The sequence below is a fragment of the Emydura macquarii genome, unplaced genomic scaffold, assembly GCF_026122565.2.
Source record: "Emydura macquarii macquarii isolate MOO-44397 ecotype Brisbane River unplaced genomic scaffold, CSIRO-AGI_Emac_v2 contig_629, whole genome shotgun sequence".
NCBI lineage: Eukaryota > Metazoa > Chordata > Testudines > Chelidae > Emydura > Emydura macquarii.
The window spans coordinates 3,209,974-3,226,600 of NW_027130766.1; the positions used below are offsets into that span (position 1 = coordinate 3,209,974).

Consider the following 16,627-nt stretch of genomic DNA (forward strand, 5'->3'; position numbering starts at 1 on the left):
TTACGAACACTTTTAAAACATGACCATTTGTTTTAGTTTAGATATGCCCTCAGTCCTCAGAAACATGTGTGACCTCCTTTGATTATCCCAGAGCCTGGCTTTTTAATCCTCTCAAAACCTGAAAGGTGGGGTGTTGGAGGCAGAGAAATCTGATTAATGTTCTTTATGTCTGCATTACAGTTTCCCAGCTGAGAGAGAGGTTTCAAGATCCCAGAATTAAAATAAGAATGATCAGTCCGGCCAGCCATTCTCTCTCTCAAATTTTCTGTGTGCCCATCCTCAAAAATATGATAAAGCCTTCCTGAATTGACTGGATAAATATGGTACATTTGCATACATGAGCTCTGGAGAAACTTGTGAAGATGGAACTTTTTGTCAGTGTCCAGACTTGCACTGGCTTTGTCTTTCAAGCTCTCATTTTGAATCTAACTCTGGCACATTTAACATGTTGGCACCCAGAGCTGGGCTTCTCTGGCATAGTATGCCAAGGTCTGCGCTGCCAGGCACCTCAGGAGAAGGTTCACATTACCCTTTTTGTAAACAGGCGTGTGTGTGGTGGGTTTTAACCCATTGCGGTGCTGCTTCATAGGTGCTTTGTCCTTTTAGTCTTATCTGGTTCATTTGATTTCAGTCTGGGAATTTTCAGATGATGTAATAACCTTGGTAACAAGGATGTGAACTTGGGTTTAAAAGTGCAGTGTGATCGCCATCTGCTGCTCCCCAAGAGACTTGCAGCATTGAGTTCAGTGAAAGAGAAAACATGTATGAAGTCCTATTAAATCAAATATCTTCTGTAGGAGTGGACCAATTTTTTTAAAAATAAGTAAATTTCCAAGCCCTGCAATAAATTTGAAATGGACTGGAGGAGGGAGAGACGTGAAGAGAGTACATGTCCATGTCCATGAAGGCAAATCAGTTTAGTAAATCCACAACGCAGCTGCCTTGGTTACATGTTTAAGACTACTTTTACTCTTCATGGTTTTGCGTGGATACCTCTGCTAATATATTTATGCTCCAGTGTCAGTGATGGCAGGACAGCTGCCATCACATCATTATTTCCTAGCAAATAGACTAAACCAGATGCCTTAACTGTCAGGTTATTTGAACAGCACTCTAGCAGCTTTTCCCTGGATCCAAGGTTCCTGCTATTAATAACAAACTCCAGCCCACACCCTGCTGCCAATTGACTCTGTCCTGCCTACCCAGGCACTATGTGTTTGCCCCCGATTTTGGATCAGATTGGCAGCTTCTGCTTGGGCTACCATGCCAAGTCATTGGGGGTGATGGGAATGCTAATGGGGGTTCAAACAGAGGCCTCTGAGATTCAAACCCTGCATGAAATTTCCTCTCTTCCAATTAGACACTGTCTGAAATAAGTGATCTAGATAAACTTGCTGAGCCCTGTTGTGGGGTGTAAGAGGCTTGATGCTTGTGGATGGAATATAGAGATTTCAAACAGTTCGAGACTCCCATAGGTGCTAGGAAGGGGACTCGGCTTTGATCTGAGCTGCTTCATCAAAGGTACTGTGAAAATGCAGTCTGTCCTTGATATGCAAGGAAGAGATGTTGGCCCTTCCTGCTCTCCTATCTGGGCCTACATATTTGAACTCTAAGTTGTGGTTTTGGGGTTAGTCCCTGAGACAATGAGGTGCCTAGCAGTTGCTGTTTCCATTTTGGTGGGAGCAAGATGCAGGTGTTCTGATGTGCTAGGCTGGCAGATGGGTGGGATTCCAACAGCGGGTTAGGTAGTACGTAGTGGACATGTCTTTGCACTTCCAGCGTAGACGAGTGCAATGAGTTTTCTATCAGTCCTTGGCATCCAGCTGCTGCACTGTGTGACTCCTGCTGTCTGAATCAGGCAGCTGCTGTGCACAAGTAACACCTATGCTGAAGACTTCACACTGCTGCCCTTGCTGTGTGTCTTGTCTTGGCAGATAAGCTGTCCTCTTGTAAAACTCTCCCTGGAGACCAGCATCAGGGCATTTTTAACCTCAGAATGTGCTCTCTTTGGTGACTTACAATTGATCGATAATCTGGATACCACATAAAACATTTAACCTTTATCCGTTGACTTGTTTTGGGTCTGCTTTCTCTCGCTGTTCAGAGTGCTAGGGTTATGACAGCCATGGTAGCCATCACTGTGGGTGGTGGATAGAATTAAAGTGGCTAGCTATCCTGGTGACCATTAATACACTAAATGACCTTCCTAAGTGGGTAATTTTTAGGCCTTTCTCCATGAAAAGAATGTCTCTTCTATCTTGACCCTGAACTGAGGATATAAATTACATCTTCCCCTTCCTGCCCTTCCCAGTGTAAATTTGGTGTGCTGCTTGGAAGGCAAGGATGATGGGCTGGTGAGACTAAATGTGGAGAGGCCTGAACCCCTGTCCTGTCCTGGTGGAGTAGGCTTGTGCCTTGTATGGTTTGTGTCTGTGGCAAGAGGCTTCCCTCCTTGTATTGGACATAGTAGCATAAGAATGTGCTTCCCCCTCAAAGAGATTGAGACTGGAGGCACTGCCTCCCAAAATTATTGCCTCCCCCTCAGTGTGAGAATGGAGTAAACAGGCCGGAATCATAATTCAGAATGGATGTATTGATGGTGGCCCGGGGAGGAGATTATACTGCTGTATTTGAATTCTAGCTTGACGTGGTTGTTGCTTTGCATCTGTCTGCAGATGTGCCGACGAGCCTGCACTTCCAGAGTATGCTGAAATCCCAGTGGCAGAACAAGCCCTATGAGAAAATCAAAGCTCCCAAAAAGCTCTCGCTGAAGCATAGAGCCTCCATGCCTGCCAGCAGCCTGTCTGACCCTGCTCGCAAGGACCGCCACAAGCTGGTCAACTCCTTCTTCACTGCAGCCAGTAAGTGTCCCTTTTTCCCTCAGACGGATACAGAAGTGTTTGCTGGCAATCTCCAGCTGATCCTGCTAATGCCCTAAAGGAGTGCAATGAAGGAGAAAAGTGAGTGCTCGCCCTAAAGAGGCCCTGTAGACTGGGCATGTTGTGATTGTCTTGCAAGACCTGGGATAGAGGTGATGGGTGTCCAGGTATGACTCAAATGTCATAGGAGCTGCTCCCTGTGCAGTCTGAGACTTCCTGGTCAATGTTTTCCTGGCATGAACCTAGCAATGGCCTGGTCACTACTAAAGGGATTCACTGCTCTACCTGCATCTGTCCCAATGCCTCGTGGAGCTAGAGTCCTGACACATCTGGATCTCTGGTGTTTCCATGTATCTCCTGTGCTAACAGAAAGAGAGGTAAAAGCAGAAGTTTTAGCTCTTTCTGTTCCCCCCCCTCAGAGCGTTCACATAAAAAAATCCAACCAGACAAGGCACTCAGGCAGCCCATAGACAGTCTAATGACTGTGTCCAAAGCCAAGAGAGCGCCAGAGCACTCGCTTATCCTGCCTTCTGCACATGACAGAAAGCAATTGTGGGACTACTCACCTGAGAGAAGTGAAGAGAGGCTCCCACAGCCAGCTCTCTCGGGGGAGCATGGGCTTTGCTGCATTCCCGTCCTCTTTCCCCGTGGAGAGGGGGGGAGTGTGCTGCTTCTGGGAATAAAGGGCCTGTTGTCACCACTGCAGCTATCCCCTGTGTGCTCTAACAGCTTATTCCTCCAGGGCCTGTAAAGCTGGCAGCTGCAGTCAGAGGAAGCTTCTATTTCACAAACAGTGGTCCTCAATGCTGATCGCTTTTAAGCTGGTCGTGTAACCTTTTTCGCTAATGTCACTATCTGGTTTTTCTCCTTCCCCCATGTAGTGTTGAAGCATCACACAGATGTCGGAGGCCCAAGCTACCTGTCAGCAACTGCAGCCCCTACGCCCCACAGCCCCATAGTGCGGCAGCTGTCCACATCCTCTGAAGGTTCTGCTCCTGCCAGCACGAGTTCACAAGGCACCTCTAGCATGTCTGTAAGTATCTGATCAGGGCATGGTCCTGTATCTGGAGGGTTGCTGAGCTCCAGTCCTACTACGGAGATGGACTGGCTTTCGGCAGTCCAGATTTCCCTCTACTTTGGGTAGAAAGAACAGTTAAAGCATTAGTGTCTGAAATTTACTCAGTGCTTCTGTTCCCAGTGCTGGAGCTAAGAGTCAACCATAGATTGACAGTATTACTAGCCACTAGTGCATTCTGGGATTCTGAAAGGACATTTTAAGCTTAGTCAGATTCCCAGGTTCACCCTGGTTGTGTAGATACTCTCTGCTGATGGAGCAGTTCGGTATTTCAATATTCTTAGTGCTTCCTTCTGTCAGTTGATTTTAACTCTCAACAAAAGTTGAGCTTCAGCCTTAGTCCAATCCTCAGGTTTTGCCAGTCTTTGAGAGAGCCTGGTAATGGCCATGATTAAATCTGATGGGAAGGAATAGTGGGGTGTCAGCAGGCTGATGCCAGCAAAATACTTCCATTTACAATGCTCTTTCATCTATAGATCTCAAACTGCTTTACAAAGGTGGGCCAGCATTATTTCCATTTTTTACAGATAGGGAGACTTAAGCAGAAAGATGAAGAAGCTTAATGAGCTTCACATAGAATAGACAGGAATCTCAAGTTTCCTCTTTCCTTGTGCCCAGTCAAATAGATCACAGTAGCTTCTATAGCCCATATCTCCTTGTGATCTTCTGTTTTGCAAAAATATCAGAAGTGGGAGGATTTGGCCTTTTGAGGAGGAGAGGAACCTTCACACAGCACTACCTACTGGAATAGCATGAATAGAGTTAATAGAACCACTTGATTCCATCCGTCCCCAGATCCTGAAGTCGTATTGACCTCATGTTGAACAGTATTGAATTCTGCTGAACTATTAAGCAACTTCAACAAGGACAGCTGGCCTCTGTCCAGGGCTGTAATTAGCAGCTTTGGTGCCATGATCCAGTTTGAAGCCTGACTGGAAGTGGGCCAAGGAGCTTGAGAACGAGATGTGGTGAAGGAAAGGCCATGTCCAACCTCAAGTTATCGTGCCCAAACAGGGAAAGTTCTAGTGCGGATTATAGTTAGCAAAACATTTTGTGTCTGTAGTTAGCCTCTTTAACAGAGGTCTGAGCAGAATTTGTTAGCATCCGCTTGTATGATTAGTGCCAGCAGCTTGCCTCTCCAAGTGAGACAGTAACAATCCCCTCCAAACAAAGGACCCAGGCATTTGTCACAAACATCCACCAGCTAGGACACGTAGAAGTCTCCGATTGAATGGATTGCTTGTAGCACTGGTGGGACAGAGGTAGTTGCTCTGGGTTTGTAAAGCATCCTGGCAGCCAGAAGAGTTTTGGGTTGTTAGAATGTTGTAGATGCTTTGGAGTTGGAGGAGAGAGATTTTACAACTGAATCATAGTGGCATAGAAACTCTTTTTGTTACCTGTGATTGGGTTCCTTTGTCTCTTCAGCCATTGACATTGCCAGTCTCCTCTCCGTCTATCACAGATTGTTGATAAATCCATAGTGACCTGTGGTGAGTTTGTAGAGAGGGCATGCTTTGGGAATTGTTGTGAAGAGGACATTTGTCCACTAGGAAGTAGGCAAAGGCCCAGCAATTTATTTCATTGTGAACTTACATCTTTCTCATTCATGGTCATAATGGAATAGTATGTTCTGTACCTTTTTACTGTGGGAGGTATTCTACAAATAAATTCTAGGGCAAGGAATGCATAGACATTCAAACAGTCTTAACTGTCCGAAGGATTACATTAAATTTAGATTCCTGGCCTGCCATTCTCTTTTGCACATGATCAAACCGTTGCCATCAGCCCTTGGGTTTACACCCTGCTGTCTCTGGCTGCTGGGATAAAGTTCTGGCCAAAGAATCTTCTATGCCTCCAAAGATAATTTTAGAGCTGTGCTAGAGGCCAGGAGCACTCATTAACTTCTGTGATAGGATTCTATGAAGGCTGCTCATTTTTCACTGAGCCCATCCCTTGCTCTTCTCAGATCCTGGGCTGCACTTGAGGAATAGGAATGCTTTTGGGGGGGGGGGGTGTGACTGCCTAATCTGAACATTCCTAGTGCTGGCTGCTGTTGCCTCTTTGTCCTGGCTATTGGTCCCCTTTAGATTGCACTTAATTCTCTATTTGTTCCCTAGGACAAATAATTGCTAAGATGCTACATCACCATGTTGTCGCATCTGAATTTTCTGGGCATTTTCTTTTAATTACACTATGAGCTAAACTAGTAGTGTGGGAAAGACCTGTGAGTTTCGGCATAAGCAGTGAATTTGTCTGTTTAGGTGGCGGGTTCCTCTGATGCTCCCCCCCAGTCAGTATACAAATAGTCCTTAGACTTACTAGGAATCCTATCCTCCAAGGCCATACGGTTCAGGTGTACTACACACTCAGAGCCTGCCTGTTAGCTGCCCTGTATTCTAAATGTTTTCATCAGAAATAGAAATCTCCATTTTGTCTACAAATATCCAAAATGTAAAGATTTCTGCTTTGAAAATTAACATAAAGGGGCAGGAGAGATCCAGGGAAAAATGTGACTTTTAGTCCAGGCAGGTAACCTAAATTTGCATATGCTTGCTGATTGGTCAGCATTGCTTCACCCCTCAGTACTGATCTCTGAAGAGGTAAACAATAGAAACCTCCTGATGTTTGTCACATGACTGTTTTTAGCAAATCCAGAGCCAGAATTTTTCTTGTAGGTAGCAGTACAGTTGAGTTGCCTTTCCTGGTTCTGTGAGGCTCATTAATCCACTAATGTTTGTGTTTCTTCAGCACATTTCATCTAAGCACCTCAAGGCATGTTACCCAGCTCGTATTAATTTGTTGTATTGTGGATCCAGTGTAATTACAGTTGCCTGCATGACTTACATTTCCAGAGCAAAAGCCACATGTTCCATGTCGTGGGGGCTGGAGACAGATAAAAGGGTAAATTGCAAATCCCCTCCGTAAAGGGGATGTGAAGATGAGTAGAACTGTTTGAAAATCAGGTCTTTCACCAGTTTGTGGAAGACCTCGTCAGTGGTAGAGCAAGTGCCGCTAGTGTTGTGAATATTGGGGGAGGTTTTCAGAGGCACAAAGGGCATTAGGCACCTAACTGCCATTGACTTTCAGCATTTAACCTGCTGTTTGGGCCTTCGTCTCCCCCCTTAAAACCAGGATGGATACAGGTTTAAATAGCAATAGAACTTCTGGAAACGTGTTGAAAAGTGCAATGAAAAGCTAAGACTCTCGTTCAAACTTCGTGTAAAAAGAGTAGTTTCCCCCCTTTAAAATACATGAACTTTCAGTGGTGATCAGTGGCATTCTCTGCATGGGGGAGAGAATTTTAAAGAGACAGGAATGTAGATGGGAACTCTGGCTCTTCCTGTTTAAAATTTCCATTCTGGCTCCTCTTGTTAAATGCATGAGGGTTGTTTTTCTTTAATAATGATAAAAAAATCTACTGGTGAAAGGTGTTGGATGGACAGCTCTGCAGAGTGAAGCCCTCTTTATTCATACAGCAGACCCCTGGTAACTGCTCTCCTCCCTGGTGGGGAAGGGACACACATAGCAGATGGGTATCTGCATTGCACAACCTTGTCCATGTTTTAGCCCTTGTTGGGATTCTTATTAGCACACTCTGCAGAAAGGTTGAATGGACCAAGAAGACAGTTCCTCTCTAACTCCAAAGGCAGCCTTGGTGAGGCATTCTGGGGAAGTGTGATAACTTACATTTCTGCTGCGTGCATTGTTCCAGGTCCATGGACAAGGTTTCAGTCTCCAGAGCCATCGATCTGGCATCCCTCACTAGCTCACAATTCACGTTCGAAATGTTTATCGGACTGATGGACGCTCATTAGTGAAGCTGTCCTGCCAGCTTGAAACCTGTGGAAACCTGAGTGCCTCCCCTCCCCTTTCCTCACCTTTTTTGTATTTGTTTTGCAGCAGCCGAGGAGGAGGAGAGGCGAAAGCTCCTTTGATATTAATAACATTGTCATACCGATGTCTGTTGCTGCAACAACTCGTGTAGAGAAACTACAATACAAAGAGATCCTCACACCAAGGTATGTCTGTGGTCCGACCCCAGCCTGCATGTCTTGTGCTTCACCTTCCCCTGTTTCCACTGTGGAAAGTGCAGCATTGTCAGAAATGCAATAGTCCTGGAACTTTGCTCCTAAGAGAGCTCTCTGAATGACTGCTAGTGCTGTTCAGGAAAATGATTTTCCCCTTGCATGAGTGTCAAGGAGTGAGTTGTGTACTTGGATAACTTCCATTCTGTAGTGTCCTCCACAGTACATTAAGGGAGGGGGCTTATAACTGCCAAGGGATACATTGTATGTGGATCCTCACTGCTTGAGGATCAACTTCTCTCACTGATTTTAATTGTGCAACCTGAATGTTAGTTTAATGTTGTCATTTTTTGTGTTTTAATTATGAAAATGCAGTGCTCACTGAGCCACAAGTCCTGGCTTCTATCCCCAGTGTTGCATGTATAGCTAGCAAATATGTGCTGAGTGGTGAGCTAATAAATGCAATGTTGGGAGAAAGGCAGTTGCCCCATGCCAACATTGGTCAAAGACCAAGCACCCTTTGATGATTGAATGGGGATAAGCAACATTAAACCTAATTGCAGCTGGCTTTGCTCAGTGTGGATCTTGAAGAATCCCCCTCAGCACCTACAGAAAGCTAGATGTCATCTCATTGAAGGAAGTAGCTTTAGCTGTGACATGAGCAGTATGTTAGCCTGGAAACCACCATCCAATTCTTTCTTTAAAATAAAAATGTAAAGCAAAACCGACTGGGCCACGCTAGTGCAACTTGTATTCTTTGCTGCATGCATTTTGCAGCAAAACCGGTAATGTTAAGTTAGATATTTACAATAGCGTATATCTCATGCAGCAATACTGCTGAATTGCTGTGGGAAACTTTCATTTCCTGGCTTTTGTTAACTGTATGTTAATTTTTCTAACATTTCATTAACTGTCTATCTTTGACTTCATTTTTTTAGAAGAGAGCGCTTGCTTGCTTGTGCTTTTATGTTAGCATTTAAATGCTCCAGAGTTAGACTTTAATGTTTTACCCCTCATTGAGCTGAAGGGTGCTGCTGCTGCTCTTTGGCTAACTACTTTGTCTACACTCAATCTGTGCAGTGAAAAAAGAAACTGAAATAATTTTGAGGCTAATAACAGGCAAATACTGTAGAATGCAACAAAAATTGTGGTGAGAACCTAAAATCATAGAACATGACTTTCTCCTGTCTCTGATTTTAAAAGAATGCTGTCTCATCTTTGCCCAATATTAGGTTTTGTAAACTGAAACTTTATGAAACACATCACCAATAGAAATGTTATCAGATTCTAAAAATTCCAGTGTAAACAAATTTTTAAACAAGTAAAATGTTCCCTTGCAGTATTTGTAACCTAAACACTGCAGTATTGTGCAGTAGTTTGTGACAACTGAAAAGTGACTAGAAACAAAAGTGAAATTGAGTCTGTTTCACAATCCACGCTGAGTGAAGTGCAGAAAGTGAACAAACAGCAAAAATGGTGAGCAGTAGATTAGTTAAGAATGCTTCATGTTAGCACCACAGGAGAGATCGTTATACTTGACCAGTATGTCATAAGCAGTCCTTTATCTCTTCTACCCACCCCTCACCTGCTGGTGCTCCCTGGTCTTCCTGGTGCTGGTTCTAGTGTGGGGGAGGAGGAAGCATTGCAGTATCTGTGCTATTTCCTTCTGCTGCTGCAGGCACTGCCAGCTGCAGCACAGCAAGAGCTCCAAGAGGAGTTGAGCAGGAGAGATGGAATGGTTGGTCCAGGGGAGCATCTAGTGGGGAGGAGCAAAAGCAGGACGGCATGTCTAAAGAGAAGAGTTAAAAAAGTCGTCTTCTCTTATTTTATTTCCCCCCTGCCAAACCACAGGGAAGGCAGAGTTGGAAGGACAAAACCTGGGAGGATCAAGGTTGGGGGAGGGCCTCCTGTCTTTCATTGCATTCTCCCATGGTTGTATTTCTAGTGCCAGCTAGTGAGCATGTTCAGAAACTAGTTGTCATTATGGAATGACATTCACTCATGATGGAGCAGTGTAGAAGAGGAAGCGGAAAATTTCATATGCATTTGAAACTGTAGGGGGAGTTCAGGTGGCAAAATAAATAACTACCTGAATTGGAATTTGTCACTAATAGTAGTAGGTCTTTATCCTTTCTGTAGGTCACCAGTCACTAGGGGTAAAATAACACACGGACAAGGTGTGTTTACTGCTGCACCCCTTCCTCCCACTACACGGATGCATTACGTGCTCAGACATGCTTTACCATGGCAGTGATTGACCTTGTTTTCAATGGTGTGTTGCAGCTGGCGTGAAGTGGATATCAGTGCTCTGAAAGTGAACTCCGATGAAGACAATGAGGAGGTAATGATGACTGCTCTATACCTGTAACTAATTTGGGAGCTTCCCACTCATTAGGATGGATTTGGTGCTAGCCATATAACTTCCTTTCCAGTAGGATGTGCTGCACAAGAGTGAACTGCTTGGAAAGCAGACACTGAAGGATCAAAAGGAACCTCAGAAGAGATGTGGGGCCTCCTTTTCATTGGTATATATGGAGGGTGGTGTCTTGATTAGGCATTAAGAGACCAATAGGAAATGTTTGATCAGCCCATCCTCTTTTTCAGCAAAAGATGCAGCTGATATTTAGGTGGGGAAGGAAGGGCCTGCTGAGATAAAAGAAACTAGTTTATTTTGTTGCATGTGTATCATTTGCAGTGAGGAGTCTGGCTTCTTTCAGGAGGTGCCTCAGGGCAGCAGGCCCTTGGTCTTGTCTACCCAGGAAAGCTTTGCCACTTTCATTGGTATAATTATACCAGTATGAGTCCCCGTGTGGACAAACTTAATTCTGGATTAAGAGCGTGGGGGGTTTCTGTTTATCTTAAACCCCTTCCTAAGCAACATAAACTAAACCGGAAAAAGGTCCTTGTATACCTGGATGACTATATCAGTTAAAATTCACACCTGAGCTTATGCCAGTATAACTTTGCTATGTAGGCAAGTCCTTAGTGTCTGAGATCTCACATTAACATGACACTCCTTTTCTAGATTGAGGACCTGTCTGATTCAGCCTTTGCTACTCTCCATGCCAAGTGTGAAGAGATGGAGCGGGCAAGGTGGCTCTGGAGCACCAGTCTGCCCCCTCAGCGGCGAGGCAGCAGGTAAGTCTTGTAGCATGCTCTCTTTGCAGCTGTCCTGGCTTTGGCAGCTCTGATGTCCCCGGAACATACATTCAGTGGGTGCAGATTACTGCTCCTCAGTGCTGCAATGTGAGCTTGTGAGGGAAGGCTCCAACTTCTCTTGTAGTTGTGCTTCTCTTAACTAAATGCCCTCTTTCTGCAGAGAGGGGCGTATCTGGAGCAGGGCACAAAAGACTGATCTACAGAGGTTCAGATTCTGAAAGGCAGTAGTGTTGGAGAATCTTAGATGGTCCTTTGTACAGTAGGGGCTGAGCGTTGTTGGGCTTGTGGGAAGGAATGGTGTGTCTGCAGAGAGACAGGCAGTGGAGCTGATACCCCACCAGTTGGGGAAGACCACTTGTAACATTGATGGTGAGTGAAGTTATGCCTGTAACTCTGGAGCTGAGCTTTCCCAATGGGATGCCCTCATACAAATTGTCTATCCCCATTTCATGTCTTTTCTGTCTCTTTATATAGAGGTCTTTCCATGCCTCTGATCACATGTCTGAGTCTCCTCTATTTCTGCCATATTCTTGACACTAGGTGACCAGTACTGCATACACTGTGTAAGTGAGGGCAAATCGTGATAAAAGGTATTAGAATATTTTTACTGTTTCCCATCCCATTCTCAACACTGATTGCTTTTTTTTGACTGCTACTGCACACTTGAGCACGAGTTTTCATTGAGCTACCGCCAAAGATGCCTAGGCCTTTTTTCCTGGTTTGGTACAGCTAATTTAGAACCATAAAAGGTTGGTGAATAGTTCAAACCTTCCTTTCTGTGTGCATTCCTCTGCATTTGTCAGCAGTCCGTTTTATCTGCCCTCTTGTTGCCCATTTCCCAGCTTGGTTAGTTAGGTTCCTCTGAAGTTTCTCAGCCTTCTCTGATGTTGATTAACTTAAATAATTGAGTCATCTGCAGATTTTGCTACCTTAATGCTTTCTCTCCACCCCACCCATTTCCAGATTGCTAACAATAATAATAAATATTGGGCCTGGTATGGAACTATGTGACACCCTACTATTAATCTTTTGCTATAATGAAAATTGACCAACTTTCCTTGTGTCTTAGCCATTTTCTGACCCATGTTAGTAACTTACCTCTTCCCAAAAGGCTACTTAGTTTCCTTAACTTACATTGACCCAAGTTTGTAGTGTAATGTTGGCATAAAGCGGCCATAGTTCTGTTGCTTCTGCACGTGCATACTTGGCTCCTTGTTTCAACGTTGCTCGTATCACCAGGAATGATTGTGTCGATGTACAGTACAGTGCACCCTGGGTAGGTATTCCAATATTTAGCCCACTACTGTCCAGCGCACTTTCTTTTTGAATCATAGAGTTGGAAGGGACCTCAGGAGGCCATCTATTCCAACCCCCTGCTCAAAGCAGGACTAACCTCAGCTAAATAATCCCAGCGAGGGTTTTGTCAAGCCTCAGCTTAAAAACCTCTAAAGATGGAGATTCCACCACCTCCCTAGGTGTAACCCATTCCAGTGCTTCACCACCCTCCTAGTGAAAAACTTTTTCCTAATGTCCAACCTTAGACCTCCCCCCCTGCAACTTGAGACCGTTGCTCCTTGTTCTGTCATCTGCCACCACTGAAAACAGCCTTGCTCCATCTTCCCTGGAACCCCCTTTCAGGTAGTTAAAGGCTGCTATCAAATCCCCCTCATTCTTCTCTTCCGCAGACTAAACAAGCCTAGTTCCCTCAGGCTCTCCTCATAAGTCTTGTGCTCCAGCCCCCTAATCATTTTTGTTACCCTCTGCTGGTCTCTCTCCAACTTCTCCACATCCTTTTTGTAGTGGGGGACCCAAAACTGGACACAGTACTCCAGATTTGGCCTCACCAGTGCCGAATAGAGGGGAATAATCACTTCCTTCGATCTGCTGGCAATGCTCCTGCCAATGCAGCCCAATATGTTGTTAGCCTTCTTGGCAACCAGGGCACACTGCTGACTCATATCCAGCTTCTTATCCACTGTTACCCCCAGGTCCTTTTTTGCAGAACTGCTGCCTAGCTTGTCGGTCCCCAGTCTGTAGCTGTGTATGGGATTCTTCCGTCCTAAGTGCAGGACTCTGCACTTGTCCTTGTTGAACCTTATCAGATTTCTTTTGGCCCAATCCTCCAGTTTGTTTAGGTCCTTCTGTCTCCTATCCCTACCTTCTAGGGTATCTACCACTCCCCCTAGCTTAGTGTCATCTGCAAACTTGCTGAGGGTGCAATCTACCCTGTCCTCCAGATCATTAATGAAGATGTTGAATAAAACCGGCCCTAGGACCAACCCCTGGGGCACTCTGCTTGTGACAGGCTGCCAGCTAGACATGGAGCCATTGTTCTCGACTCGTTTAGCCCTTTTGGGAAGTTTCACAGTACATAGTGGGGCAGAAACGAGTTGCTCATAGGTAACTGGGAGCAAAGGGCCAACCTCCAAGCATGCAATGGTCTCCATCCCATAATGTCATCTAGATCCCATAATTTTCACATCTTTTAAAAAAATCCAACTAACCCATGCAGTCCTCTTCGCGGTCTGCCATCTCTGATGGAGGCATGGTGCCTGCACAGCTCGGCTCTGTTGTCATAAGTGTTGCAAGCACAGGATGCACAATCCTCTGGTATTTGCAGAGCCATAAGAACCTAATCAGTGGGGAGCATGATTTCTTGGAGGCCAGATTGCTGTAGGACATAGCGGAAACCACTTTAAGGTTGTTGAATTTGTGGGGCAGCAGCGGATGGTGGTGCACTGCTTCTGGGCCTGAGAAACAAGTACCGACTGAGTGCATCATGGTGCAGGCTTGGGATGATGAACAATGGCTTTAGAACTCGTGGGTGAAAGGCCATGTTCCTGGATTTGTGTGCTGAGCTCACTGAAGTCCTCCAACTCCGGGACACCACCACAAGCCTCACTGGCAGTGGAGAAGTGAGTAGCGATCGCAATGGGAAAACTTGTAATGCCAGATTGCTACCGGTTAGTGAGAAACCATTTTGGATTTGCAAAATACACTCTGGGGGCTGTTGTCATGCAAGTGTGCTGACATAGGCGGGTGCTGTCATGGAGTTCTCCACAGACTGCAAAGGTTGGCGAGCCCGTGATTGGTGAGCATGTAGGTCCACAAGAGTTGGCAGCATCTGTGTTTGCTGCTGGAGAAGCCCTGCTATGTCCTGGTTCATCTCCCTCCTGGCTTGCAGGGTCTCACTGAACATGTCATTCCAAGTTCTTTCTTCTCCTCTTTACCTGGCTCAGGTGTGAAGGGGGAACCCCTCAAGGCTGCAATGGCAGCAGCTGCAGATACCATTATCCGCACAGTCACGGTGGAAAGTTCAGGTTCAGAATTCTCTTCCCCTGCTTCCTTAAAGTTTTAAACAAGGCGTGCTTTTTGACACTTCTAATTTGCAGTGCTTGTGCACAGCGCCACTTATAGCACCAGCCATGGTGAGTTTGGCCAACCGGGGGGAGGGAAATGAAGAGGGAATGCTCAGTTGCATGAAACTCCTTTGACATACTTGAGTGTTCTGAATGCAGATATGGCGGCCAAGGCTGATGTCGGTGGCGCCTAATGCCAGCTGGAACGAAGACTGTATTGAGTGTCTTCTGCTTACATCATGCAGGCAGAGAACTGAATATGGCTCTCAATGGTCAGTGAATAAAGCATGATTCACACCCAGTCTATCTCGGCACCACGTTGGATAGAATGCTCACATATCATGGCCATCTTACAAAGACAGTGACGAAGGTCAAACTGCACGACAGCCCTGCTTGGAAAACTAGCTGGAACTACGTGGAGCACCCATGTCCAGCGTCTCACACTTCAGCCTTGGCACTTGGTTACTCAGCGGCGGAGTATTGTGCTCCAGTATGGGGTCGCTCGTCTCACACAAAGATGATCAACATACAGCTAAATTCCACCCTGGGTATTAGTTTGGGCACACTTAATTCTACTTTACCATGGATATCGGTTCTCTACAATATTGCTCCACCCCAGTGTTGGCAGAGAAGAAAGGGTAGCAAAGTTTGTGATGAAACTGCATGTCCCATCTGCTGTTAATTAAGACTTGATTAATCCACTGCATAGTCGTCTGCCCTCATGTCACCCGTTGTGAATAAGTTTACCAGGTGAGGATTTACAGTAGAGGATGCATGCATGGCAAGCTTCATAATCTGCAGAGAAAGTGACAAATAATTTATCTTATCCCAGACCCCACTCAGCATCAACACAGGTTTGATTTACCGTGAGGGCAGTGGAACATTCTGAACTGGTTTTGTACCGGATGTGGAATTTATGCTGCAGTGGAATTTCAGTGGTGTTTTAGAGACAGTCCACTATGTCAGTGTGGGGGCAGGCACAAACCATGATATACGTTGTTGAGAATCACAGAATGACTCAACTTCCTGGAGGTCTTCATGCCTTGAACGTCGCTAATAAGAACACTGTGGTTTGGCTTGACCGGATTGCATATGCCAAATAAACAAACTAAATACTGGCACCGTTTTGAACACAGTGGTGATATCTCGCTCCTGGCGGTGACACAGGCACAGAGATCTCAGCTGCTGGTGGTGTCCCCACGCTGCCCGGGCCCGGATGCTGCTAGCCTGTGTATTGCAGTGGTGCCTGCTGAAGTTACCGCCGACTGGTGTGGGAAAGTGTTGTACGGTGGAGGCAGAAACAAAGCTGCCCTCCTTGGAAACGTCTGGGAGAGGATTGCAGAGTAACTACGTGAAAGTTCATCAAGATCTGTCAGGAGGATTCAAGGGACATCCCTGTGTACATGAACAAACTGCTCCCCCCAATTCTACAGGGAATGAAAAATTGATAACCGCTACCTCTCTTTGTTGTACTGCTTCCTCTTCTAGTATGAACAGATTAATGAAAAGTCCATAGTTGTGCCCAGTTAAATTGGGGGTGCTGTCAGCACATCATTGTAATGGGATATACAGTTAGACACTTACCTATGGTTCCTTCCCCTGCATCGATCTCTTCTGTGCTGGACTGCGGTGGAGTCTCAAACAGGTTCTGGCTCATGGCATAGCTTGATCCCAAGAAATACACACCAGTTCTTCTGTGCAGCATAGCTCCTGGTCCCTGTTGTACCTCTTCTTCTGCATCCACCTGTGCAATCTGTTCATAATGTTCACGTTTGTATGGCTGGTCTAGATGTGCTTGCACGGCCTCTTCTACCTGCAGGCCCAGGAGATCTGGTGTCTCTCGTCTACTATAAGCTGGAGCGTGTTTGGTTGGCTGGGTAGTTACACACAACAATGAAGAGCTGCTAGGAGTGCTCACCAGCCTGGACAGTCAGGAAAAGGCATTCAAAAACTTTGGGGGGCTTTCTGGCCTCTGTGACCCTGAGCAATGGGGTTCACAATTACTGTCTGGCATTGTGGGACATCTGCTGGAGGATTGCTAGGGTCCACATACGTGATGCAGTGTCAACACTCATGCTGCTTCGACCTCAGTACATTGACCATGGCTCAGCACCACTCGGGGTTGGTTAC

At 45.7% G+C, this 16,627-nt stretch overlaps 1 protein-coding gene across 5 annotated transcripts in view; it reads left to right on the plus strand.

The window, feature by feature from the left end:
* The window catches only part of KANSL1 (KAT8 regulatory NSL complex subunit 1), a 151,720-nt gene that overhangs the window by 129,987 nt on the left and 5,106 nt on the right, over positions 1-16,627 (plus strand). For 4 of the 5 annotated variants that reach the window (XM_067541036.1, XM_067541034.1, XM_067541035.1 and 1 more), the window contains 5 exons: positions 2,676-2,861; positions 3,761-3,912; positions 7,855-7,973; positions 10,263-10,320; positions 11,005-11,117. In XM_067541036.1, the coding sequence (XP_067397137.1) occupies positions 2,676-2,861; positions 3,761-3,912; positions 7,855-7,973; positions 10,263-10,320; positions 11,005-11,117 (628 nt within the window). Of the gene's footprint in view, positions 1-2,675; positions 2,862-3,760; positions 3,913-7,854; positions 7,974-9,319; positions 9,748-10,262; positions 10,321-11,004; positions 11,118-16,627 lie in introns of those variants that run through there. The other variant, XM_067541038.1, reaches the window with a different exon arrangement.